We start from the raw sequence: 27,877 nt of genomic DNA, 5'->3' as shown, positions 1-27,877 counted from the left end.
TTCAAAGCAATCTGGTGCTTAAAATCTGAAATAAAATCAGAAAGTACAGGTCTGGCAGCATCTGTGAAGAGACAATGGGAGGTAATGCTTTGAACGGAATAGGACTTCAGAATAAAAACAGAAAATGCGGGAAAGACTCGGCATGTCTGACAGCAAAGTTAACATTCCGAGTCCCTACGACTCTTTGGAACTTCAATGTGGGGAATCAGTGGATTTGTAGTGGATCAGAGTAACACATGGTAATGTCATTCAAAGGGAGCTCTCGGTTTCCATTGGCTGTGATGCAGGGGAGAGGCGGGTAACGGAATTTGGTAACCAATAGAAATGGAGTTTGATTGTTTGGCGCCGTTTTCTTGCAGCCAATGGGTGGGTTGGGGAGAAGATTTTGAATCTGAGCGGTGACCGTTAGCGGCAGCGGCAGGAGGAGCGCCGAGGAACAGCACAGGGCCATGGAGCTGGAGGGACTCAAGTACAGTGAGCTGCAGCGGCTCGCTAAGCGGCATGGACTGAAGGCCAACATAAAGGTGAGCAGAGTGGGCGACGGAGGCGGCTACTCCGGGGGTAGAGAAGGACCCGCCGCCGGAGCAGAGGAGAAGTTGCTTGGGGTTTGGGAAGAGGAGTGGAGTAGGGCAGTGGACTCTCTGCGTTATTGTATCCTGAGGTTATTAATGTCGATCCCACAAAGAGAAAAATTTCAACAGGTTTGGCAACATCAATAAGGAAGGAAAAGAGCTGATGTTTCGAGTCCAAGTGGCTCTTTGTCGAAGCTTGGAAGCAAATTGATTAAATTTAAGTCACAAATTTAAATAACTATTAATAAAATATTTTTTTGAAACATCAGCTCTTTTTTCTCCTTTATAGATCTGCCAAACCTGCTGAGATTTTCCAGCATTTTTCTCTTTTGGTTTCAGATTCTAGCATCCGCAGTAATTTGCTTTCATTAATGTTGATGCCCTGACAGCAAGAACTGTAAAAAGTCTGACAACACCAGGTTTTAGTCCAACCTATTTATTTGATAATATTCTCACTAGCTTTCGAGGGGACAGCCTCTTCGTCAGGTCGAGGCTGTCCCCTCGAAAGCTAGTGAGAATATTATCAAATAAATAGGTTGGACTAAAACCTGGTGTTGTCAGACTTTTTACTGTGTTTACGCCAGTCCAACGCCGGCATACCCACAGCAAGAACTGTTGCATTATAGCCTCGTTGTGAACTCTATTTCCCAAAAGTGGGATATTGCATAGGGGGGAGGGGCAAATCCTGAGAGATGTCTGCAGAGCATTTTTAATTATCCTGTTGAATAAAGCGTGTCAAATAAATGCAATCTGCACCAATGTAATGTTACTGATACTAATATGCCAATAATCTTGGTGACACTCAGATGTGATTTGTGTTGATCACTAAAAATGGAGTGAAGTGGGTATTCCTTTTAATCAGTTATTTCCATCCCCAAGATGGAAAACATCTCATCCTTAAGAGTTGCTGGAAATGCCAGTCTGTTTTTTCACTTACTGTCAGTCAGATCTCAAAGTAGTCCAAAATGATAGTACCTAACTGACTTAGTAAACACAAATTGTGGCTTTCCTGCAATGCCAATGTTAAAAACAATGTCTGTGTGTAACTTTTAGCTAATGCAAGTTAATAAACAAAAACAATGTGCTGGAAAATCTCAGCTGGTCTGACAGTGGAAAGAGAATGGATCCAATGTTTTGAGTATAGTATAATCGAGACTTGGAAATAGTTCACAAGTTTAAGCAACCAACAATCTAATTCAACTGAAGTTATATAATAATTAAAACTGAAGCCTAACTTTGAACATGATGGGTGTGCTCAATGTCAAGTTATAGCCAAAGAATATATAAACAATAATTATAAACTGAATGTTTAGTGTGGTCTTAAGAGTTGTTTGTTTGGGTTGCAGTTCAGCTTAGACTTTGTAGTGAAAGCAAACACTGAGCCAGTGGTAAATTGGATGTTGCGTTGTTTCTGAGAGAGTGTTGTGGTCTGGTCATCCAAAATGAAATTGTTTCCCTTTACAGCCTTGAGTTAATCATATAAGCAGTATAGTATTTGTTTGGTGTGGGGCTTTGCAAAGTGAATGTATTTGTCAGTTATGGGGCCTATAATATCAAATGAGTGCACTATTCTTTGTCTCTCAAGTTCAATTCATGTGTCCTCATTTAATGCTCTTCCTTGTTTATCATTTGTTCCTCACAGCTTTTGAGCGTTTCTTTAACTATTATTCTGATTCCCTTCTTTGATTTCCTCCATCCTGTCTGAAAACTCTGTAACCAAGAATATTAAGCTGCCTTTCCTACCCTCCTTTAAATCATGTTTCAGTAATAGCTATTACATCATATTTTGAGATATCACTCTGTCCTTAGTTCATCTGTCTTATTTACTCGCATTGAAATATATATAACTAACCACCAAACAACTCCTGCTTTCCAGCCTTTTGTTCCCAGAATCCATTCACAAATGTATTTGGGCTGTCATTAAAGGCCCAAGCCCTTCAACTCCTATTTCCACTTCTTCCTAAACGTTTCTCTTTACCCCTCTTAGATTCCTCACCTTTCACCCCCTCCATTCTCAGGTACTCAGCTGTCCCAATTTGCTACCCCAGCAGTAGGTCAATCAGGGACATTGGTGCAAGAGTTCTTCAGAGTAATTTCCTAGACCCAACAATAGAAAAGTTAAGGCACGGAGAGGCTATTCAGCTCATTATGTCTGCACTGACTGAGGAAGAAACAAGACTGCCCATTCTAATCCCACTTTCCAACATCTGGCTGGCTGTTATAGGTAACCTTGCAGGTTACAGCACTTGGGTGCAGATCCAAGTACTTTTTAAACGAGTTGAGGGTTTCTACCAAACCAAGCAATGTGTTTTAAAACTACCCACCTTCCTCTAGATGAAGAAGTTTTTTTCTCATGTCCCCTCCAATTCTTCCGATCACCTTAATAATCTTCCCTCCATCATAAAGTCAGGAGTGGGGATGTTCACTGCATAATGTTCAGCACCATTTGTGATTCCTCAAATATTTGAAGCAGTGTGTGCCCAAGCATCAAGAATTGGGCAACATTCAAGCTTGGACTGATAAGTGGCAATTGTCACCATCTCCCCATGACATACAATGGCTTTATCATTGCTGAATTTCCCCACTATCAATATCCCGTGGATTATCATGTACCAGAAACGGAACTGGACCAGCCATGTAAATACTGTGGCTACCAGAGCAACAAGGCCCATAGATGCACGGAAATACCACTACCTGCATGTTCTTTTCCAAGCCCCATACTACCCTGACTTGGAATTGCATTGCTGTTCCTTCACTCTCACTGGGTCAAAATCCAGGAATTCCCCCTGAACGTGGTGTGGGTATGCATACACCACATGGCAGCAGTTCAAGAAGGCAGCTCACCACCACCATTGCTGAAGGGCAATTTGGGGTGGATACCCACATTCCATGAAAGAATATGAAAATGACCATGTGGTTGATAGTAAGGAAGTGATCACTTGACTGATTTAGATGAACATAAAATTGGCAAACAGAACTTAATCTTTGAAGTGTAAGGTGATGCATTTGTGAAGTGTAAACAAGGCAAGGGAATACATAGATGTTATGAATTGTAGAACAGAGGGACCTTGGAATGGATCTCATCAAAGTCACAACTGACTGCCTACCAAAAACCTATCTACATGTGACTTAAATATATTTAGTGAGGTAGCCTCCACCACTTCAACGGGCAGAGAATTCCGGAGATTCACCACCCTTTGAGTGAAGAAGTTCCTCCTCAACTCCGTTCTAAACTGCACCCCCCCCCCCCCCAAATCTTGAGGCTGTGCCCTCTAGTCCTGCTCTCCTTTCTGAGCGGGAAGAATCTCTCCACCTCTACCCCATCCATCCCCTTCATTATCTTATATGTCTCTATAAGATCCCCCCTCATTCTTCTAAACTCCAATGAGTACAGACCCAGTCTATTTAGTCTCTCTTCATAGTCCAACCCCCTCATCTCCGGTATCAGCCTAGTGAACCTCCAAGGCCAAAATATCCTTGCGTAAGTGCGGCGACCAAAACTGCACACAGTACTCCAGCTGCAGCCTCACCTGTGCCCTGTACAGTTGCAGCAAGACCTCCCTGCTTTTATATTTTATCCCCCTCGCTATAAAGACCAGCATCCCATTTGCCTTCTTGATCACCTGCTGCACCTGCAGACTGGGTTTTTGTGACTCATGTACAAGAACCCCCAGGTCCCCTTGCTCCATAGCATGCTGCAGTTTTCCACCCTTTAAATAGTAATCCCTCCTACTATTATTCCTGCCAAAGTGGATAACCTCTCACTTGCTAACATTGTCCTCCATCTGCCAGGTCCTCGCCCACTTGCTCAGCCTGTCCAGATCCCTCTGCAGACTTTCCACACCCTCCGCACAATTTGCTTTTCCACTCATCTTTATGTCATCAGCAAATTTCAACACCCTACACTCAGCCCCCTCCTCCAGATCATTTATATAAATGGTAAATAGCTGAGGCCCCAGCACCGATCCCTGCGGCAATCCACTAGTTACCAGCCGCCAATCAGAATAGCACCCATTGATACCAACTCTCTGCCTCCTATTAGACAGCCAATCCTCTATCCACACGAACACCTTACCCCCAACTCCATGCCCCCTAACCTTCTGAAGCAACCTTTTGTGCGGCACCTTATCAAACGCCTTCTGAAAATCGAGAAACACCACGCCCACCGGTTCCCCTCTGTCTACCGCACTGGTCACATCCTCATAGAATTCCAATAAATTTGTCAAACACAACTTCCCCTTAATGAATCCCTTAACTTATGCCAAGTCCCATTCCGTTTTTAGCTCTGTGCTTGTTGACCTACATTGGCTCCAGGTCAAAGAATCTCTTAATTTTAAAATTCTCATCCTTTTTACAATTCCCTCTGTGGCTTCATCTTGACCATCTCTAATCTCCTCCTCTAGCCTTATAACCATCAAGATATCTGCTTTCTTCAAATTCACGCCTCTTATGCATTCCCAGTTTTGTGTTCATTGACTTTCAGTTGCCAAGGCCCTAAGCTCTGCAATATTTTCCTTACACCTGCCCACCTCACTACCTCATTTTCCTCCTCTAAGAAAGTCCTTAAAGACCTACCTCTTCAACCAAGCTTTGTCATCTGACCTAATCTCTCTTTATGTAGACCAGTGTCATACTTCGTTTCATAATGCTTTTTTGAAGTGTCTTGGGACATTACATTACATTCAAGGCTCTATATAAATTTGCGAGGCATGGCATGTCTTGTGGTGCAATGGGCGGAGTCCCTGTCTTTGAGACTCCAGGTTTGAGTCCCACCCCAGGACTTGACGCTGAGCTGTGAATCTTCCATTGCATGCTAATGGCAGGTGAGAAGAGTGGGGTCAGTGGCCACTCCAGCACTGTAAAAGTTTTCTATCTCTATTAAGGCTGCAAAAACTAATTGTTCAGCCCAAGGAATTGTGACGTTTTAGTTTTGGGTTGTAAATCTTTACAGTTTGTTCCAAAGAACATTATATGCGAACACTACATATGGTTGCTATCATGTTTATAAAAATGCAAAATTTTCTCTTGACATTGTTTAAAGTCTCTTCATTGTCTTACTTCCTGTTTCTAATTCAGACAGATAAGTTACTGAAAAACTTGCAAGAGTACTTCAAACAAGAGCAGAAGACTGATTCTGATCTGAAGGTATGAATGTGAAAATAAAGTTTTAAAACTGAATAAAGAATAGCTTATACTTATGTAGCATCATTAACTTAGTGAAACATTCTAAAGAGCTTCACGAGGCTTTGATACTTGAAGATGCAGTTGCCAGTGGTGGTGAGAATAAAATTGGGAATGCACAAGAGGCCAAAATTAGAAGTAGAGCCTTTAATTTTATTCTTGATCAGTACTGTTTCTGACCTGGGGAAAAAAAGGATTAAATGTTGAATGACAGTCTCGTTCTCTGTGTGAACCATCAATAATGCCCAGATCCAGAGATGGTAGAGGTTGGGCACTTTATCCATTTGGTATACAAGTGTGAAGTAATGATTAATTATGTCGGATTTGTGGAAAACCCCTTATAGCCTCAGGCATGTAAATAGCCTAGCTTCAAGCAGCAAGAGGCACATTGGTTAGCACTGCTGCCTTACAGCACTATGGAACCACATTTCAAACTCCTGGATTGAATCACTGTATGTGTGGAGGCTGCACGTTCTCCCTGTGTCTGCGTGGGTTTTGACCTACAGTCTGAAACGTGCTTGTTAGGTGCATTGGCCATGCTAAATTCTTTCTCTGTGCCTGAGTAGGTGCCAGAGGGATTTTCACACTATAAGTTAAGGCTGTCGCTTCATTGTAGTGTTAATGTAAGCTTACTTATGACACTACTAAGTCAACTTTTAAACTTAAGTGAACTAGTCATTTAGCTTGTGTTGATTGGTCAGTAGTGATGCCAAGGCAGAGATTTAAGGGGATATTTCAGAATACATAGAAGGTTTGCATTTATTGCCCATCCCTAATTGGCTTTCAGAAGGTAGTGGTAGGTTGCTTTCTTGAACCACTACAGTCCATGTGCTTTGGTATGCCTACAGTACAGTAAGGGAGGGAGTTCCAGGATTTTGACCTAGCAACTGTGATGAATGGGGCTTGGGAAAGGTTCCTTAGCTTGAAAAATAGTTAATGTAATTCCTTCATTCAAAAAGGGAAGGAGATAGAAAGGAAACTACAAGCCAGTTAGTTTAACATTTGTTATAGGTATTATTATAGTGGGGCAGTTAAAAATCAGGATAGTCAGGCAGAGTTAACATGATTTTGTGAAAGGTAAATCAAGTTTAACGAATTTATTGGAGTTCTTTGAAGAAGTGACATATGCAGTGGATAAAAAATAAGAACATAAGAAATAGGAGCAGGAGTAGGCCATCTAGCCCTTCGAGCCTGCCCTGCCATTCAACAAGATCATGGCTGATCTGTCGTGGCTCAGTTCCACATTCCCGCCCTCTCCCCATAACCCTTAATCCCCTCTCTTATCAAAAACCCATCAACCCGCGTCTTAAAAATATTTAGCGAGGTAGCCTCCACCACTTCAACGGGCAGAGAATTCCAGAGATTCACCACCCTTTGAGTGAAGAAGTTCCTCCTCAACTCCGTTCTGAACAGCCCCCCCCCTTTATCTTGAGGCTGTGCCCCCTAGTCCTACTATCCTTTGAGTGGGAAGAGTCTCTCCACCTCTATCCTATCCATCCCATTCATCATCTTATATGTCTCAATGAGATCTCCCCTCATTCTTCTAAACTCTAACGAGTACAAGCCTAGTTTATTCAGCCTCTCCTCATAGCTCAACCCCCTCAACTCCGGCATCAGCCTAGTAAACCTCCTCTGCACTCCCTCCAAGGCCAAAATATCCTTGCGCAAGCATGGCGCCCAAAACTGCACACAGTACTCCAGCTGCGGCCTCACCAATGCCCTATACAGCCGCAGCAAGACCTCCCTACTTTTATATTCAATCCCCCTCGCTATGAAGGCCAGCATCCCATTAGCCTTCCTGACCACTTGCTGCCCCTGCAAGCTGGGTTTTTGCGACTCATGCACAAGGACCCCGAGGTCCCTCTGCACTGTCGCCTGCTGTAGTTTTTCGCCACGTAAGTAATAGTCCTTCCTACCATTATTCCTACCAAAGTGGACCATCTCACTTGCCAACATTAAATTCCATTTGCCATTTCCTGGCCCATTCGCCCAGCCTATCTAGGTCCTTCTGCAGACTCTCCACACCCTCCGCACAATTTGCCGTTCCACCAATCTTGGTGTCATCAGCAAATTTCGACACCATACACTCGGTTCCCTCCTCCAGATCATCTATATAAATGGTAAATAGCTGAGGCCCCAGCACTGACCCCTGGGGCACGCCACTAGTCACCATCCACCAATCCGAATAGCACCTATTGACCCCCACTCTCTGCCTCCTATTTGACAACCAATCCTCTATCCATGCTAACACCCTACCCCCAACTCCATGTCCCCTGACCTTCTGCAATAACCTCTTGTGAGGTACCTTGTCAAACGCCAGGGTTGCAGCCTGTTTGTCTCTATCTTAAAACTGCAGCCTGTTGATTTAGTTTCTTGTCCAATTGTCCCAGAATGCTTTACAAAACACCATTTTAAATGGTCTGTTTGGCTACACAGGATAAGCCCACAGTTTTCTACTGTGTTACTCTTGGCATCTGCCAAAGGACCGACTGAGGCACTTGTCACTTCTTCCTGACAAATTGCAACCCAACACCTAAAGGGATAAAGGGATAGATATACTGTTTTTGGATTTCCAGAAGGCATTTGGAAAAGTGGCACAAAGGTTATTGCAAAAAGTGATAAAATGTATAGGGGATAACATATTTACATTGATGAAAGATTGGCTGGCTAACAGGAGTAAAAAGTCTGACAACACCAGGTTTTAGTCCAACTGATTTATTTGATAGTAAACTCACAAGCTTTCAAGGGGACTTCCTCTTCGTAAGGTGAATGGAGAGTTCTAGCCTCGGACAGAGCATATAAAGCACAGACAGTTTAGAGATTACTGATTAGAATGCGAATCTTTACACCTAACCTGCTGTTCAAGTCCTAAAGTGGCTGACAATGTGTGTGGAAGGAGCACTGATCACAGGTTAAAGAGATGTGTATTGTCTCCAGACAGCACAGTGAGTGAGGTTTTGCAAACCCAGGCAAGTCACGGGGGTTACAGATAGTGCGACATGAACCCAAGATCCCTGTTGAGACCGTCCTCATGTGTGTGGAACTTGGCTATCAGTCTCTGCTCAGCGACTCTGTGCTGTCGTGCCGACACAGTCCGTGCCAGTCAAACGCCGGCACGTCCACATCATGGCTAACAGGAAACAGAGGATAGGCATGAATGCTTTCCTGGATGGTAAGATGCAACAAATGGTGTGCACACGGATCAGTGCTAGTATACGGTACAGCAAATAATTAGGAAAGCTAACAAAATATTATCATTGTGAGGTGAATTGAATACAAAAGTAGGGAGGCTATGCTTCAGTTAATCAGGTTGGTGAGATCATATCTGGAGAACTGTTTATTGGCCTCCTTATTTAGGGAAAGATCTAAATGTGTTTGAATCAATTCAGTAAAGATTTACTAAGCTCATACCTGGGCTGGATGGGTTGCCTTATGAGAAAAGGTTGGACAGCTAGACTTGTATTTGCTGGTGTTTAGAAAATAAGAAGTAGCTTGATTGAAAGAAACAAATTCCAGAGGAGTCTTGAAGGGTGGATGTGGAGAGGATACCTTTTGTGGGGAAATTCATTACTAGGGGCCACTTTTTAAAAAAAAATCATCCAGTTACAATAGTTGAGTAGTAATTTTTTCTGAGGGTTATGAGTCTTTGGAACACCATTTCAAACAGCATGATACAAAGACTTTAGATATTTGTAAGGCACTGGTAGAGAGATTATTGATAAGGGGGAAGTTGGAGATGATGGGAGGATGGCGTTAAGATTACAATCGGATCAGCCTTGATCACATTGAATTGCAGAGCAAGCTCGAAGGGCTAAGTGCCCTACTCCTAAATCAAGAATTCAGCTTTGCATTTTTAAAGAGTGAGTGTGACTTGCTGAAACTGTGCGCCCGATTGTTGTAAATGGTATTTAAAAGAATTTAGTCAAAACTTTGCCACTGTGAGCAGAGATGGCAACATCTGCCTTTCAAGTGTGCTGAGCTATTAAACAATCAGTGAGGAGCACAATGTCCCTAACAGTCTAATATTGAAAGCACATAATGCTGAATTGATAGGTTAGCCCTCTTTCTAAAAAAAAATGTGCATTATACCACAGATGGTAAGAGTCCATATTCCAGCATTTCTGTTTATCTTGGGAGTGAGAGACCCACATCAAACACTTATATTTGCTCTGTAGATATTGCTGCTTCCAAAACTTAGCTTTTCCTTGTGTTCCCACCAAGTTGTAAAAGGCAAAATAACAGTGAACAAGATGAAATTTGCTATATTTGTTGAATATTGTCATGCAATGCAAGGAGTTTTGCCTGCTTGTAAGCAGAACTATTGTAAGTGATGTTGATTTGTGTTGCTGAAGCATATTTGTTTGTTTGTAGGCTCCTTCAGAAGAAAAGTGTGATACACTTAATATAGTAAAATGGGAAGACTTTAATGTGACTAAACGACGGGGCAAAGGGAGATTGTCTAACAAAGGCAAGGAAGGACCAAATGAAAATCTGAATGAATCCGTTCACCTGCAGGCTGTCACAGTTTCTGATAATGAACAGCCTTCAATGGTATAGCATCTCTACAGCTGATTTACTATCTGCACAAGTTCACATACTGTCCTGCTGTCTAACATGGAATTTTATTTGTTACGATTCTGTTTCAAGATATTTTAAATGCTACTTTATTATGAAATACTTGTGTAGGAACCTTCACCTCACTTGGAAAAGTATGAAAAAACAGGCAGTCCAGACTCCAATAGGAGACAAAGAAAACGTCATGCTGAATTTGAGAATGTGACGGGAACTGGAGCTGAAAGTACAGGAAATGTGGCTGATGGAAGTGCTACTGTGACCCAATGCACACATTGCTCATCTGAGACAGCAACTAATACAGCCAAAGGTAGTGCAACTGTTTAACCTCACCCCACACATACTCAAATCTATGGAATTTAATGAATATAACATTGGAATGGATCACTATTAGCTTTTTTGTCACAGCACTTTTTAAACTGAATGTACTTAAATTAATTTTTATTTGTCAAGCCAAAAACATTTTTAACCAAAAAAGGTTTACACTTCAGCTTTACTTTCTGAAGATGTAAGCATTTGGTGTTTAAACATTTGAAGAAAGCTGGTAATTCAAAAATTGTCAAAATGTCCCAAATTCAATCATGCTTTATATTGAGTTATCTGGTCTTCACTGGATAAGAACCCAAGGCAAAAGAAAGGAAAGAATCAGCCAGTGATCCCTGTAGGATGTGTGTATTTTAGTAATTGTATTTTGTTTACAAGGCATGATGTGCAAACTCCCCTCTCCCTTTCAGTTTGTCCCATCTTTCATGGGTTGCTGCAATGTTGGTTGATCACCCTTGTCTGTCCCTTTCATATCAACCATATATTTTAGATTTAGCATGTGGCTTTACAGCCTAATAACCTTTCTGCCATTTACTCCTTCAATTTTTCCAGGCTGGGGACCAGCATTGATGTATGCTGGTCTGCCTGCACCAGTGGCTGAATTTTTCTGTAGCCAACAAGCTACAGAATCTTCTTCTGTAGTCAACAAGTGGGACTACTCAAACCCAGAAAATTTTGATTTGGAGGAAGGGTAAGTTTTCTTGTCTGCACAGCAGTCATGATTAGGTGGCAAGCACTGTAGCCTGGTATTAAGTGATCACACCACTTCCTGTACAATCAAATGTTTTGTAGATAAGGGGCTTTGCTGCAATGGCCTATCTGAAGAAGAGGAGAGAGAGAGTGGCTTTCTTTGAGAACTGCTTATTTTCTTGCTCAAGTTCAAGCAATTGGTTTATCCTCCACACCACCCAATAGTTTGTGAAATTAGCTCTTTTAGAATGCAATATCAAACTGCACAAAGCACCTTAAAATTGCATTGTGTCTGACTTGAAGTGCTGTCAGGAATTTCATTTTTGTTTTTTCTCTACAAGTCCAGTTCCGAAAATGAGAATAGTTGGGGGACACTGATCAAAAAGTTATTGATCCTGTCTTTACTTGATTTTAGGAACTGCTGCTCGATCAAAGGCTGGCAAAATTCCACGTTTCGTTGGATCAGTTGGGAAACCTGGATTCAAGTCTCCCATTGGGAAAAGTGCGCTAAACCGTGTCACTCCTGGTAAGAAATTGTAATTGCTTCTGTAAAGTGAAGTAGTAATCTGATTTTGGGATATTGTCACTTAATCCTACACTGCTGTATCTGGTATTTCTTACAATATATGACAATCTTGAGAGCATCATAGTATGTAATTCCTGTTGATTCTGACACTAGAAATACATGATACTGGCTCTGAATACAAAGAGTAGATGGTTTCCTAGTCCCCAGTACTGATATCATCTCAGCTTAATTACAAATATCATTTAGTAAATTTTGTGTAAGCTCCATATATGTGTCAGTCCACCTGCATATTATTTGTACCATATTTTCTGAAGAGGCTACTAATTCGGTAATAGAAATGATAAATATATAGTTCAGGTAGATGGATAAACATAAGAACATAAGAAGTAGGAGCAGGAGTAGGCCATTTAGCCCTTCGAGCCTGCCCCACCATTCAATAAGATCATGGCGGATCTGAAATGGATCAGTTCCACTTTCTCCCCGTAACCCTTAATTCCCCTGTCTACCAGAAACCTATCTACCCGTGACTTAAATATATTTAGCAAGGTAGCCTCCACCACATCAACGGGCAGAGAATTCCAGAGATTCAACACCCTTTGAGTGAAGAGGTTCCTCCTCAACCCTGAACTAAACTGCCCCCCTTATCTTCAGGCTGTGTCCTCTAGTCCTGCTAGCCTTTCTAATTGGGAAGATTTTTTGTTGTAGCAACCTTGTCTCATTTGACCCCAAGATGCTTGACTTCCCGTCATCACTAAAACTGTGTTTATTTCCACTTCCTCTGCCATTGTCTCTGTTTCAGCTCATCTGCTGAAACCCACATTTGTCTGTTACCTTTAGACTATTCCAATGCACACCTGGCTAGTCTCCCACATTCTACCCTCAAGTCGTTCAGAACTCTGCTGCATCTTAACTTGCACCATGTCCCATAGAGATTTGGAATGTGATGTCGTCATATGGTGGTAAAATGAAAAGATTAAGTAAACATAATTTTATTCAACTGGGTAGTAATTAATACAGTGTAACAAGTTAGACATCCTGTTCCAGCCAAGAACAGCAGAATGAGCAAAAGCCTGGGCTGGGTATGTCTTGAAGACTTCTGAGGCTTTGACTTGAACTCCAGGTCTCTTTGGGTTTCTTGTACTTCTTGGATCCTGGGTAGACATATTACCTCTTATTGGATCTGTTTTATCTCTGCTACAAAGAACATGGTTTTGTTCTTCATTCTTATATCCTAGATGGTTTACAAGCCATATGATCCAATTGACCAGTTACTAAGACACACAATTGATTTTTAATCAGCCCAGAGCATCTGGTGTTGGTTCCCTTTATCTACTACGTTCCAAAGAAAACTCTCATGCATCCAACACACCTTATAAATTCATATTGGATCTAACCAGGCTGTTTCTGGTTCATGCAGTTAAGATCAGTATACAGGCCAAGGTTACAGAAGTTCACTTTATAGACATGTATTGAAGCTACTGTATTTGAATATGTGGTTTAATTCCTCTAAACTGTAATTTTTTTAAGGCTTGATTTTTCTCCAGTTAACTGTAACCTATGCTCACTGACCTACATTGACCACTGATCAAGCAATGTCTTCATTTTAAAATTCTTGCCCTTGTTTTCAGATCCTTCCATAGCTTTGCCCTTCCCGATCTCTCTTCTCTACTCTTGAGCCCACAATCCTCAGAAATCTGTGCCAAACTAATTCTGGTCTTTTGAGGATCTCACCATTCAGTTACCTAAGTCTCAACCTCTATATTACTTTCCACACATCTTTCTGCCTCTTTATCTCGCTTTCCTCCTTTTAAGATGGTCCTTAAAACCTGCTACTTTGACTATGTATTTGGTAATCTGCCCTAGTATTTATTAATGTAGCTTGGTGTCATTTTATTTTATGATGACCCTGTGAAGCACCTTGGGATATGTTATTACATTAAAGGCACAGTATAAATAAGTAGTAGATAATCAGAGCACCAAGGTTAACACATAAAGCTTTATTAAATAAAGGGAATAGTGACACCACATGTTGCAAACCTCAATGTTATTCCTATCTTCATGAAAGGAGAAACTTCTAGACTGTTGGTTTAATGTTAGTGGCAGGAAATATGCTAGATCTGCACAAAGAGACAAGATAACTAAACATCTGGCAGTGAAGAATGTCAGCTTGGATTTCAAAAAGGAGGTGCTATTAATTAATCTTGTTGAATTCTTCAAAGAAAAGTAACAGAATAGACTAGGAAAATGCAGGTAGATGTAAACATATCTTCTAAAAGGCCTTTGATAAGGTGCCACAAAGAGTCTCATGCATTCAGTGTTATTAATTCAGTATGTTAATTGGAATTCTAGGATTTTTGTGATGCTGTGTGATTTTTGGGATTGAGATCTGGGTATTAACTCAGAATTTGATATTTCTAGACTGGAAAAAGATTCATCAAGCTAATTTCAACAAAATGGAGTCAATTGACTTGTATCTTGAACGAAAAAGAAAACGCATTGAATCTGTTGGTAACTCTATCAAACAGGTGAGGATACGTCTACAACTAAATGGTGTTTTGACATCTGCTATATGCATTTATACTGATGTTTTAATAAATAGGTAATCTTCAGTGCCCTCCTTATGAGGGGTCATTTTATGACCAATGCCACCAGCTTTAACCAAGTCCACTGGTTGCCAATGAACATGAACTGTATCTAAAAGTAGGCAATTATAGACATGCTTAATTTCCTGTGTGCACACTCAGATGAATGATCATGTTGTTACGCCATGTAAGAAAACAGCCTATCTATTGCAAAATGAATTCCCAAATGTGTGTTCTGTTTTCCATACTCCTGATTATCAAGTGTGCAAAAAGGTTTGCTGGGAATCTTAATTTGGTTGCTGCTTTTCACATCTTACTACAATTCTAATTCAATTCTAATAACTAAGATTACTATGTAGTGTGATAGATAGCTTTCCAGAACATGCTGGCCATGTTGCCGTCATGCTGGTTAGTGTAAGCAGTTTTCAGTCAGATTGCCTTAGAGTCTTGAATTTCCCACAGAGCTTGAGTTTCTACTGCAGATGTCTATACAATGACCTATGTTGGGAAATGAGCTTGTAAGTATTGGATAATTGGGTTTGACTGTGAGACATTCTGTGGGCAAAAAAAATTGCTAATGTTGCTAAACTATTGACATTCAAGAAAGCAGCTTTGATTTATGGGATTGTGGACTGAATTTGGGATTTTTTTTTAAAAACTTATCCAGGGTTTCATTTATATTATCCATAGTGCTACAGAATGACTTGCTGATTGGCTGGGAAGATTAGAAGATTACAGACTCTAGCATATTTTGTATTGTCCAACTCTGCTTCCTGGGAATGTCAATCTGCAGCCCTCTTCGCTGGAACTGTTCCCTCAATGCTATTTTGGCCCATCAAGTCTGCACCGAACACAATCCCACCCAGGCCCTACTCCCATATCCCTACATATTATACCCACTAATCCCTCTAACCTACGCATCCCTGGACACTAAGGGGCAATTTCTTAGCATGGCCAATCAACCTAACCCGCACATCTTTGGACTGTGGGAGGAAACCGGAGGAAACCCATGCAGACACGAGGAGAACGTGCAAACTCCACACAGACAGTGACCCGAGCTGGGAATCGGACTCAGGACCCTGGAGCTGTGAAGCAGCAGTGCTAACCACGGTGCTACCGTGCCACCCTTTTGTTTTTTTTCACTTTATTATTTCCTTATCTGCTTATCATACATCATAGAGTAATTACAAGAGACCATTCAGCCCATTGTCTCTGTGCTAGTGCCTGGAAGAGTAATTTTGCCTAGTCTGACTTCCTGCAACAGCTGTGGACTCTGACATACCTGTGCTCAAGAACTTGCAGTGCCAAGTTGTTTCAGTAGAGTTACGTACCCAGCAGTGTGGGAAATTGTCCAAGTATGTCCTGTACACAAGAAACAGGACAAATCCAATCTAGCCAATTACCCCATTAATCCACTCTAAATCATTGGTGAAGTGATGGAAGGGGTCATCAACAATGCTATGAAGTAACACTTCCTCAGCAATAACCTTCTCACTGATTCTCAGTTTGGGATCCACCAGAGTACTCAGCTCCTGACTTCAGTACAGCCTTGGTTCAAGCATGGGCAGAAGAGCTGAATGCCAGAGGTAAAGTGAGAGTGACTTCCTTTGACACCAAGGCAGTATTTGGCATCCAAGAGCTCTAGCACAACTGGAGGGGGGGGTGGTGGGGCAGGGGGGAGTCATTTCTGCTGGTTGGAGTCACACCTCGCACAAAGGAAGATGGTTATGGTTGTTGGGAGGCTAATCATCATTAAAGAACATCATTGCAGGAGTTCTTCGGGGTAAGCCCAATCATCTTTGGCTGTTTCATCAATGACTTTCCAACATAAGATCAGAAGTGGGGACATTGTGCAAATGTCCAGCACCATTTGAGTCCTTACATAACTAAGTAATTCATTTTCAAAATATAGCAAGACCTGGACAATATTTAGGCTTTAGCTAACAAATGGCAAGTAACATTTATGCTACACAAGTGTCTGCCAGTGACCATCTACAACAAGAGAGTATCTAACCACTGCTCCTTGATATTCAATGGCATCATCATCCCCATTATTGATATCCTGGGGAGTTAATATTAACCAAGAACTGAACTGGAACTAGGCATATAAATACTGTGGCTACAACTGCAGGATAGAGGTGAGGAATCTTGCAACAAGTAGCTCATCTGAGTTACCTGTCCACCATCTACAAGGCACATCAAGAGTGTGATGGAATATACTCCCACTTGCCAGGTGGATTTCCAACAGCACTCGAGGTCAATACCAACTAGGACAAACCAGTGCAGTTGATTGGACCCCATCTACCACCCACAAATATTTATTATTTCCATTACTAACACATAGTGGCAGCAACGTTACCATCAGCAAGTTGCATTGCAGAAACCCAATACTCTACACTCAAACTCACGACATCACCGTCCAGAAAGAAGGTGCCAGCAAATATATGGGAGCTCATCATGTGGCAGTTCCCCACCAAGCTACACACCATCCTGACTTGGAAATATATTATCATTACTACATTGTGATTGCATCAAAATTATGGAACTCCCACCTTGACTGTTGATGTACATACACCACATGGAATGCAACAGCTCAAAAAGGCAATGTGCCACCACCTTGAGGGTAATTAGGGATGGGCAATAAATGCTGGCCTAGCCCATGTCCCATAAGTTTTTATATATAAAAATAAAGAGCAGTAGGAACTAAAAGTACAATCCATTTGATGGAAGCAGATGGCATGGCTGAAGAATGAAAAATACTTTACATTACTCTTTACCAAAGCTACAATAATTGAAACTGTTGGGATATTGGATGAAAAGTGGATTAAAAGGGTGTTACCAGAAAAGCTGATAGCACTTGAAGTCACCCAGCTTGGATGGGTTGCACCCAGGTGGGAAGCAGCAGAGCAAATCAGTCTTTGCTATGGAAGATACTTCAAACATCTTATTAATACCTAAGGTCCCAGTTGAGGCTGTCCTCATGTATGTGGAACTTGGCTATCAGTTTCTGTTCAACAATTCTGCATTGTCGTGTATTGTGAAGGCTGCCTTGGAGAATGCTTACCCAAAGATCAGAGGCTGAGTGCCTGTGACTGCTGAAGTGTTCCCCGCTTGGAAGGGAACACTCCTACTTGGTGATTGTCGAGCAGTGTTTGTTCGTTCATTGTTGTACGTTTCCTCAATGTACCATGCTTCAGGACATTCTTTCCTGCAGCATATCAGGTAGACTACATTGGCCAAGTCGCAAGTGTATGTACCATGCACTTGGTGGATGGTGTTCTCATGTGAGATGATGGCATCTGTATCGATGATCTGGCACATCTTGCAGAGATTGCTGTGGCAGGGTTGTGAGGTGTCATGGTCACCGTTCTCCTGAAGGCTGGGTAGTTTGCTGCAGACAGCGGTCTGTTTGAGATTGTGTGGTCGACACGTTCTGGATAAGTGCCAGAGAATTGGAAAACTGCCAGTGAGACATCCCTCGTCAAAAAGGGAGACAAAATGTAGGCCAACTAGCTTGATATGTATTGTTGGAACCCATTATTAAGGAAGTAATAGCAGCACATTTGGAAAATCATAACCTAATTAGGCAGAGTCAGCATGGCTTCATGCAAGGGAAATTTTGTCTGACTAGTTTTATGTTTTTTTTGAGGTAGTCTCAACCAGAGTGGATAGAGGGGAGCCAGATGTGTTGCATTTGGATTTTAACAGGGTACCTCAGAAAAGGTTAAGTCATAAGAACTCATGGTGTTGGAGGTGGTATATTGGCATGGATAGAGAGTTAGCTAATGGGCTGGAAACAGTTACTGGGGATAAGGGGTTCTTTTTCGGGTTGGCAACCTGTAACAAATGCGGTTGAAGGGGGTCAGTGCTGAGACTGCAATTGTTTACAATATATGTTAATGACTTGGAGGAATGAAGCGGATGTACTGTAGCCAAATTTTCAGACAACACAAAAATGGGTGGAGAGACAGGTTGCAAGAGAGATAAAAAGAGATATTGAAAGGTTACGTAAATGAAATGGGCAAATGAAGTATAATGTGGGAAAATGTGAAGTTTATTTGGAAGGGAGAACAAAGGAACAGCATTTTTTTAAATGGAGAAAAGGCGCAGAAACCTGCAACACAAAGAGACTTGTGCACAAAATGCAGAAAGTTAGCACACTGATGCAGCAGGTAATCAGGAAGGCTAATGGAATGTAGGTCCTTTATTGCAAGGGAGTTAGAGTATAAGAGTAGGGAAGTCTTGCTGCAACAGTACAAAATACTGGTGAGAAAATCTGAAGTATGCACCTGTGAGCAGTTTTGGTCCCCTTATTGATATTTTATTGGAAGCAGTTCAGAGGAGTTTCACTAGGATGCTCCCCAGTATGGAGGAAACGTTAAATGGGTTGGGACTTATTAGAATTTAAATGAATGAGAAATGATCTCATTGATACATGCACAGTTCTTAAGGGGTGTGATTGGGTAAATACTGAGAAAATGGGAGAGTCCAGGACCAGAGGGTATAGTCTCAGAATAAAGGAGTGTCAATTTAAGACTGAGATAAAGAGGGTTGAGAGTCTTTGGAACTCCTTGCCACAGAGAGTTGTGGAGGCAGAGTGTTTGTGTATACTTAGAAGTTGGGATAGATACTCAGTAAAGGAATCGAGGGTTATAGGGAAAGGGCAGCAAAGTGGACATGAGGAATGTTGGTCAGTTCAGTCATGCTCCTACTGAATGGCCTACTGCTGTTCCTATTTCTTATGGTTTTCATAACCTTAGGAGAAAATTAACAGCAACTTAGACAAAATTTGGACTAAAAAGGAAATCGTATTTCACTTTATTGTCTTCAACATCAATGAACTCTGTAGGCAGGGTCTGAAAATGTTCTTTATTCAAAATTGTATCTGGTGCTAGATTAAACAGGATGCAGCTGTGTTTTAATATTTTCCCTTTTCTTCTAAGCAATGTAAGGTTTATCATTTTCCCCTTCTCTTTTGTAGAAGTCAGCAAATGAACCAAAAGCTGTGACAAGTACACTCCCTTTTATTAGCCCAATACATCAGACATCAAAAATTAACCAATTATCCACACCTGCCAACCAGCGTAAATCACCACGTTGCTCTGCTGCTGCAGCCACCATGAATGAAAAATCAGTCTTGCCTTCTGTGAGCTCTGTCACCAAAATGAATGTCAGGTAATGTCCTCAATCATTTTCAACCAGAGAAAGCTTTAGGCTAACTTAAGCTCTTGTGTTTTTTTTAACATCCATTTCTGTGCACTTCAGCCTTGAATATTGTGCCCATTTAGAAAACTGGTCTAAGGAATATATGAATTGAAAGCCTATCGAGAGTTGGGGTGGAGGTACATTCTCAAAATAATTTGGTGTTCTTGACTGTAATAATTCTCATTGTCCTAATTATTCACTTCTTTTGATCCTCTATATGTCCTGCTTTTTTTTTAAAACCCTTCCCCTTTCTCCCTGCCCACCATTGATGTGCATGTCTAATTCAATTAATGTGTGTAAATTTAATACCCATTCTGCTGTACAGGTTTACAGACATTGTTAAAGGCAATGATGGACGTAGTGCAATGAAGACACCAATCAGGAAGTCTGCTTACACAGAACTGTCCAGTAACTCGGGCACTGAAGTGAAAAAAGTCAAACCAGTGGGATTTGAAAAACAAACCAACATCAACACTAGTAACCCTGATCAGACTAAAGGTACTGCTTTAATAGTGTCTAAGTTTGATTGTTTTGTTTTTGTACACTGCATCTTGTGGAGGTCAGTTAGCCCCATTGGTTAGGTAACTAATGTGTGGATCAAATTAGTGCCAGAAACATGAGGTTATAGGGTATTTATTGAGGTTTTGCCTCCTCACCATGACACTTTGCTGTAGCTTGTGGATAATCGTGAGGAGCTGTCTTTGAACAGTGAACTCAACAAGAAGAATGCTAAATCCAGCATTCAAAAATCAGCATTGAAGTACTAATGATATGTGATTCCTGAGGCCAGTTCCAGTCACCAATGGTTCCTTTTGGTAATGATCTACCTAAACCATGAAAAATAATAGACTTGATTGGGAGTAAAATTATTTAATTTCTGTATAATAACAAAGTAAATAGCTGTCACAATGCATTCAGAAGACGAAAGAAATCCTGTTTACCTGTCCTTGGAATTTAATATTCCAACTGGATATTGGAAAGCTTGTGATGTAGGCCAGACTTTCAGAAAATGTCATATAAAACTCAAAGCTGTGGGGATTCCTGATAAACCCTGGGAATGGACAAGATGTTGGTTGCAGAAAGAGAGCTTATTTGAAAGGATGGGGCAAGCAATTGTGACAACCTGATGGGCTGATGTTGGTTAATCAATGACTGGGATGAGCTCAGTGCCAACCAGTCCAACTTTAATGGAAAGGATTGTAAGAGAAGAAAACTTGACCATGAAAATGGGTTGGACCAATTATGTTAATAGGTATAATAATGGCAAATCAAATTGTAACACTGCCCATCAAAAGGAAAAATGGATGATATGTACCCTGAATTATATTGCAGTTGCAGGGAATGAAGTTATCATAGACCTGAGTGTTTTGTTAGAGTTGACTAGATACAATCAACTTGGTAGTAATCAATAAAGTGCATAAAATACAAACACAGAAGATGCTGGAAAATTTCCAGCCTGACAGCATCTGTGGAGAGAGAGCGCAGTTAACATTTCAAGTCTGGATGACCCTTCACCAGAGCAGAAAATAGGGTGAGATTTGTACTGTTTTGGGGGAGCTGTGGGGCTGGATAGCTAATGTGTGGATCACATTAGTGCCAGAAACATGGTTGGATAGAGAACTAGCAGTTGGTGGAGATGGGAGAGAGAGACAAAAAGACAAAGGGAATGTAAATAGTGGTGATCGTGGCTAAGAAGGGTGCTGATAGTAGCACATTCTCCTAATGTGTAAATGGCAGAACAAAAGTAAGAAGTGTGTCAAAGGATGACGTGAAACAGGTAACAGATGACCCCAGCGGAGTTCAGGGGTGGATGGGAGAAAATGGTAACACATTAAAATGAGATGAATTGGGGTTTGGGGGCGGGGAGAAGAAACATTAAACTGATGGAAATAGGGTGAAGTTGGAGGAGAGTTCATGGTCTGAAGTTGTTAAAATTAAGTCCAGTAAGCTATAAAGTGCCTAATGTTCCTCCAATTTGCATTGGTGCTCTTCCTCCAGTTTGCATTGGTCTTCACTGGAACATTGCAACAGGCCAAGGACAGACATGAGAGATGGATGGTCTGTTAAAGCGACAAAAATTTGGGTCATGCTTGCAGATGGACCAAAGGTGTTCTGCAAAGTGGTCACCCAGTCTGTGTTTGGTCTCCAATGTAGAATGGACTGCATGGTGAGCAAAGAGGAGGTACTTTCTGTAGTTGCATGGAAATATGTTGTGGGAAGGGTGTGAATTGTTGGGTGTGATGAAGGAGTGGATCAGGGTATCCTGGAGGGAATGGATCCTGCTGAATGGGATTGGAGGTAGATGTGTTTGGTGGTGCCATCATGCTGGAGATGGCAGATGATGATCCTTTGAATGCAGAGGTTGGTGAGGTGAAAACCGAGGACAAGGGGGAACACTATTCTGGTTTGAGGAGTGAGGGCAGAGGTGCAGGAGATGGATCAGACAGGTTGATAGCCCTGGCAACCAAAGTGAGTGGGCAGCCATGATTAATGAAGACATCAGCAACACCATTTTTGGAAAGTGGCATCATCGGAACAGATATCACAGAGATGGAGGAGCATAAAATATTTGCATACAAGTCAGTGGTCACGTCATCCCACTATTTAAGAAAAGTAAAAGAGGGAATTCTAAATTAGTTAGTCTAATATCTATTGTCAGAAAATTGATTTGAGCCTCAAAGGATAGGGTGACTGAGCACCTTGAATTTATAGAGAAAGCCAGCATGGATTTGAAAATGTCTCTGGCTGTTTACTTCCTGAAGACATTTGATAGTCCCTATTTAAAGTTTGAAGCTTGTGGAATTGAAGGCAAATTATTAATCTATTAGGAAATTAGCCCTACTCTGTCTCCTGCTTACCAGCTATTGAGCAAGTACTCTTACTTGGCAGGATTTGACTTGATATTCTGTAAGAACCTGTGTTGAGGCCTCAACCGTTCATTTTACCTATTTAACAATTTACAGTAGCCCTGGATATGTGGTTCTGTAAAGGTGGGGGCAGCAGTATCAGTGGAAACTAGAACTGACAACAGATTAATAGGAGTGAATGGACAAAGCTATCAAGTGGATTCCAACATAGGAAAGTATGAAGTCATCCACTTTGAGCCCAAAATAATAGAGCAGCGTACTTTCTAAGTGGCAATCCAAATAAACAGATAATTAAAATGTCATGAGATACAGAAAACCCAAAAAAAAGCTAATATAAAGGCCAGCTTTCTATCTCGAGGGCTAGAACAGAAGGAGGGTATAAATCATGCTTCAGCTATTGAAAGCCTTTATTGGACATCTGGAGACTAGTGAGCAGTTCTGAACACCACATATTCATAGGGATAAATTAACCTTGGAGTGGATGCAGTTGTGCTAAGTGTACCCAAGATCTGAGCAGAATTATTGAAGAGAGCTTGACTTTTCTGCTTTTAAAGGTGATGTATAATTTTACAGATCTATCTTTTCTTTCAAATTGAATTTTCAGTAGAGATCAAGGGGATACAAGATCAAATTAGCCAAAGGCATATTTCACTTTGTTTTTAATGGTCTTCTCATTCCCTGTTTTCAGTGGTTACTCCATACTGGTTCTCTGGCAGCACCACTCCTGGAACCAACAAAAAGTTTGACCTGAAGGCAAGCTTGTCTCGCCCTCTTCCATATAAGCCACATAAAGGTCAGTAAGCATCTTTTCACCTAGACTTCTGCAAAATTTCCTGTCAGGCCAAAGTACAAATATTGGTAAAGCATGTTTTCTGATTTTTACAGCACAGACCATTTTGTTCATTGCACCCATATCAATTCTAGAAAAAACAGTGAATTTAATGCCATTGCTCACATTTATTGAATTGCTGACTTCACATAATTATCCAATTCTCTTGAAAGCTGGTGGGACATGCCATCTATTATCCTGCTAACTTCTTATTTATTGCCAAAAGAGCAAATTATGCCTTAGCTCATTCGCCAGTCAAAGAGAAAAGTACTTCCTAGTTTGAGCTCCTGTAAACCAGAAGAAATTCCCTGAAATTAGAAGCATGCAACCACCATGGGTAGTTTCTCCTGGCCTTGATTTTGAAAGTAAGGAGGCATAATTTGATAGTGTTCCAGATAAACTAGAGAAAGAGCAGGATTGTGGCAATAATTGAATAGATCTGTCAAGCAGCTGACACAGATGATGGGCTTAATGGCCTGTGTTGCAGGATTCTGATTCAACTACAGGTTGAGCAACAATTTGTGCAGATTTACTGTATAAATATTGCCATTTGCTTTTTTCCCTCTCCCTCTTATGAGCTACTTACTCTTGTTGGCCTTTAAATCCATAAGTGTTAGGAGCCCTCTGGTCCCTTAACCAAGTGGCCTTTCTTCATGTGTAACACCTACACGGTGGAAATTGACATGTTATTTGCTCACAGTAATGTTGGCCAAATGTAACCCTGTCTTCACTTGATGCCCATATGTAACAGTAGCTAGTGAAAAGTACAAGGCTGGGATTCTTCCCACTCAAGTTCAGGATACCTGGCAAGAAATGCCCTAAAAGACTGAGAGGTCTTACTTCAGTTATGGACATGCAGCTAACTGTTGCTTTGTGCCATTGTGATGCCTGGTTTTAGCTGGTTAAAATTCCAAAATCCGAGTGTACATTGAGGGAGGGTGGAACTCTAAGTAACATGTTACTGACCAGCAAGACAAAGGATTTGTTTGTGAATATCTCCAACTTAAACATGGACCCCAGCGTGTGTGCACAAGACAAGGCGGATGTATTTGCAGGCCTCTGCAATTCATTTCAAAGTATCCAAAGATTGATTCTGCTCAGTGTCTTCTTGATGTCTCTTCCACTATGTACACCTGTATCCAGCTAATTAGGGATTGACTTGGGCATGGCAAACACTTTTTTCAATGTACTTATGGGCCTTGATAATCCTAGTGTGACGCTGAAGAACTGTGCACCAAAACAAACATTCCTGAGCCAAGCTGTTCCAAAACAGCTATGTTACTGTCATTAACACATTGAAAAGTTGCCCAGATATATCTTACCCACAAAAAAAAGACAAATCTAACCTCCATCAGCATCCTCCAATCCTAAGTAATGGAAGGAACCACCAGTGCTGCCAATAAGCACTGCTCACAAACGTTTGCCACTTGCTCTGTGGAATAGCACAGTAACTTCAAATAGTCCCCAATTATGGGTAGAAAAGCAATAAGCTGAATTCTGTTCTCCCAATAGATGGATTCAGGGTGCCTTGATTCATCACCACAATATGCTTCTGTGCTCTCTATAGCCACCTTGTTAGAGGGTTGGGTGGAATTTATCCACCTGCCTGAATCAACTGGAGCTGAAAGGGATGGAGTAGGAAGAGACAGAGATCAAGGAACCTCTCTTTGTGGCACTACTCTATTAGTTGATGCCATGAGTTTCCCTTTAACTTCTTGTTTTTAGTTTGGAGTGCACCTCCACTTGAATAGTTCTGAATTACCACAAACTCTCTCCATCTAATGACTCATAATTTGCTTTGTAGGAAAGCTGAAAAGTTGGGAAGAGAAGAAAGAGAACAGGATGGCCCATTCTCACAAAAAGGATCCTAAGCAGCCAAAATTACAGACCAGGTGAGGGTTCACTCAGTTGAGTCTTTAATATATTTACCAGTGTTTTAGTTTGCTGATGTGCTGCAGTTAGAATCTGGTAAACCAGGTATGAGGCCCTTTGACCTTCGTCTTTCAAAGTACCAGGATTAGTACTGATGTGGGAACAAACTTGGTGAAGAGCGTAGAATAATACATACGTTTCAAATCTCACCTAGAGTTCTGAGATAAATAAAAGGGGTGTGTGTGAGAATGAATTTTGGACTCATCGGTGGGGGAGCAATTGTGTTGCTTGTCCAGGATGAACCATTGCAAGTTCTGGGTTAATTGAAGGCAAATCTGGAGAGAAAAAAGTGGGAGAAAGTATTAATTTCTTTTTTATTGGTTCTGTGTTTCAACAGTTAGTTGGCTAGATGATTCTTATCTGTTATATCAACTTGAGAACAAACAGAAGAGTTGATGTTGCTGCAAAAAGTAGATTGTTTTTTGATGGGCACTGTCAATTGGTCTCCCAATGAACTCATTTAGTTGAAGATTTGAAATGTTTTGTTTTCGGATGTGGAAAGAGATTCCTTTTTCTGACCACTTCCCCACACCTCCAGTAGCTGTTAGCTGTACAATTCCATAGGCAGTGGTAACTAATACAAAGGCCGGAATCTTATGCTGGCAGGATTTTCCCATCTCACTGCAGTGAATGGCGATTTGGCTGGCTGCTAAATTCTCTGACCTCGCTGCAGAGGGAGCATAGCATGAACAGCAGATAAAATCGCACCCAAATTCTTCCCATGTATGAGCTGAGACTAAGTGTTAGTAGGCTATTCAGTTGTGGGAGAAATCAGAACTTTATCCACTATACAGCCTGGGCCATTGGATAATGAGCATGACATGATCCTTGACTTGGTTTTACATTTTCTTTGCTACCCACCCACCACCACCACTGCTTTGGGGATTTTAACCGAAGCTTTTCTTTCCACAGGGAGAACCGACGGGAAGCGTTTTTGGAAGAACGGAAAGTGAGAAAGAACAATGTGATAAGCACAAGGCGAGGACTGGTCATGGCGTGAAAGGAAACAATGTTCTGTGCTGTCTACTTCTTTCTTATACGTGTTTATGGTTGAACTTTCCCATATTTTAATCTCTCATTTCTTTTCCTCTGTATAAAGTACTGTCCACTCCAAGCTTTGGTTCATGTGGTTTTAACCTTGAAACTAATAGATTTTGCAATTAAATGTCTTCCTAAATCAACTCAGTGAGACCATTATTCAATAATTTCCTTTCACGATGAATGTCACTGTTAAAACCCTCTGTTTTTCACATACCATCTTTGGTTTTATCTATTGAATTGAGTGCTAGTGCTTGCATCAAAATAATAGCTAGCGTGGAAAGTGTAAGTGCCTCACTGCTGCATATCGAAGATGTAGAGATGCCAGCGTTGGACTGGGGTAAACACAATAAGAAGTCTCACAACACCAGTTTATTTAATAGTAATTCCACAAGCTTTCGGAAATGGTGATCCTTTGTCAGGTGTGTGGAAGGTTCTGATCAGAGAAGGGCATATAAAGACACACACAGTTTACAGAATACTGATTAGAATGCAAGTCTTTACAACTAACCTGCTATTCAAGTCTTAAAGATGCACACGATGTGAGTGGAGGTAGCATTAGCGTAGTTTAGAGATGTGTATTGTCTCCACAGATCCTGCCTGCAGCCAAACACATGTCTTTAATCTGTGCTAATGCTATCTCTACTCACATTGTCTGCATGTTTAAGACTTGTATAGCAGGTTAGCTGTAAAGACTTGCATTCTAATCAGTATTCTATAAACTGTGTGCGACTTTATATGCCCTTCTCTGGTCAGAACCTTCCACGCAGTTGACGAAGGAGCACCGTTTCCGAAAGCTTGTGGGATTACTATCAAATAAACTGGTTGGACTTAAACCTGGTGTTGTGAAACTTCTTACTGTGCATATCAAAGATCCCAGTGATATGCAGCTTACTGTGACAGAATAAGGGAGCTGTACTACACCTGGATGTGTTTAACACTGGGCAACAATAATTCTGACACACACTGACGTTCCTTACCTGCATGAGCGTTAAATTTCACTCAGGATGCATCTTGCTTAAAGATCTGATCTTCCTGTTATTTACCCAATTACCAGCTTTTAAATGCTTTCTTTCTACTTTGAAGATCTTGAATTGTCTCCAGTAGTGAAACTTCATTAAAGACCCTTCAAATTCTAACTAGCAGACCATTGATTAAAGCATTATAACCAAGCAAAATCTATCTCATTCATGTTTTTGAATATTTGCTTCCATCAATCTTTCCATCTTTTTTGTTTTGAAGCTTTATCACATCCTATTGTAGAAAGCTTTATTTCAATGGTATTTCTTTAAAACTCAATGTTTATAATGTTTGGAAAGCTTATTTTTCTTCCCAAGTTACTGCTTTACAACCTGTAGACTATCTGCTTCTTTTTACAAAAATCATTAGCTGGAGCTAGGGAATGGGAAGGAGGGAGACAAGATGAGCAGTGTGTTCATTGCTGATTTCTTTGCCAGTTTTGGGACAGGTTCGATTTTAGCTTGGGACAAAAAAAACATAAAAGTGGAGAAAGAGAAATTGGTTTGTTATTGTCAGACAGTTTTAGCGTTTTAAATGAA

General features: G+C 41.1%; 1 protein-coding gene across 1 annotated transcript; it reads left to right on the top strand.

Moving 5' to 3' along the window:
• The first annotated feature begins 446 nt into the window (after nt 1–446).
• On the top strand, nt 447–26,702 carry nusap1 (nucleolar and spindle associated protein 1). Its single transcript, XM_080202015.1, has 11 exons — nt 447–524; nt 5,649–5,717; nt 10,125–10,304; nt 10,440–10,635; nt 11,755–11,865; nt 14,284–14,390; nt 19,429–19,622; nt 19,978–20,150; nt 23,208–23,312; nt 25,153–25,240; nt 26,193–26,702. The coding sequence occupies exons 1-11, from the start codon at nt 450–452 to the stop codon at nt 26,278–26,280; spliced, it is 1,386 nt and encodes a 461-aa protein (XP_080058141.1). The 5' UTR covers nt 447–449; the 3' UTR covers nt 26,281–26,702.
• The last annotated feature ends 1,175 nt before the right edge of the window (nt 26,703–27,877 follow it).

The sequence above is a fragment of the Carcharhinus amblyrhynchos genome, chromosome 14 (genome assembly GCF_965287045.1).
Source record: "Carcharhinus amblyrhynchos chromosome 14, sCarAmb.v2.hapA, whole genome shotgun sequence".
Taxonomy (NCBI): domain Eukaryota; kingdom Metazoa; phylum Chordata; class Chondrichthyes; order Carcharhiniformes; family Carcharhinidae; genus Carcharhinus; species Carcharhinus amblyrhynchos.
Note: the sequence above shows the minus strand (reverse complement) of the source record. Positions and strands in the feature narration are given on the sequence as shown.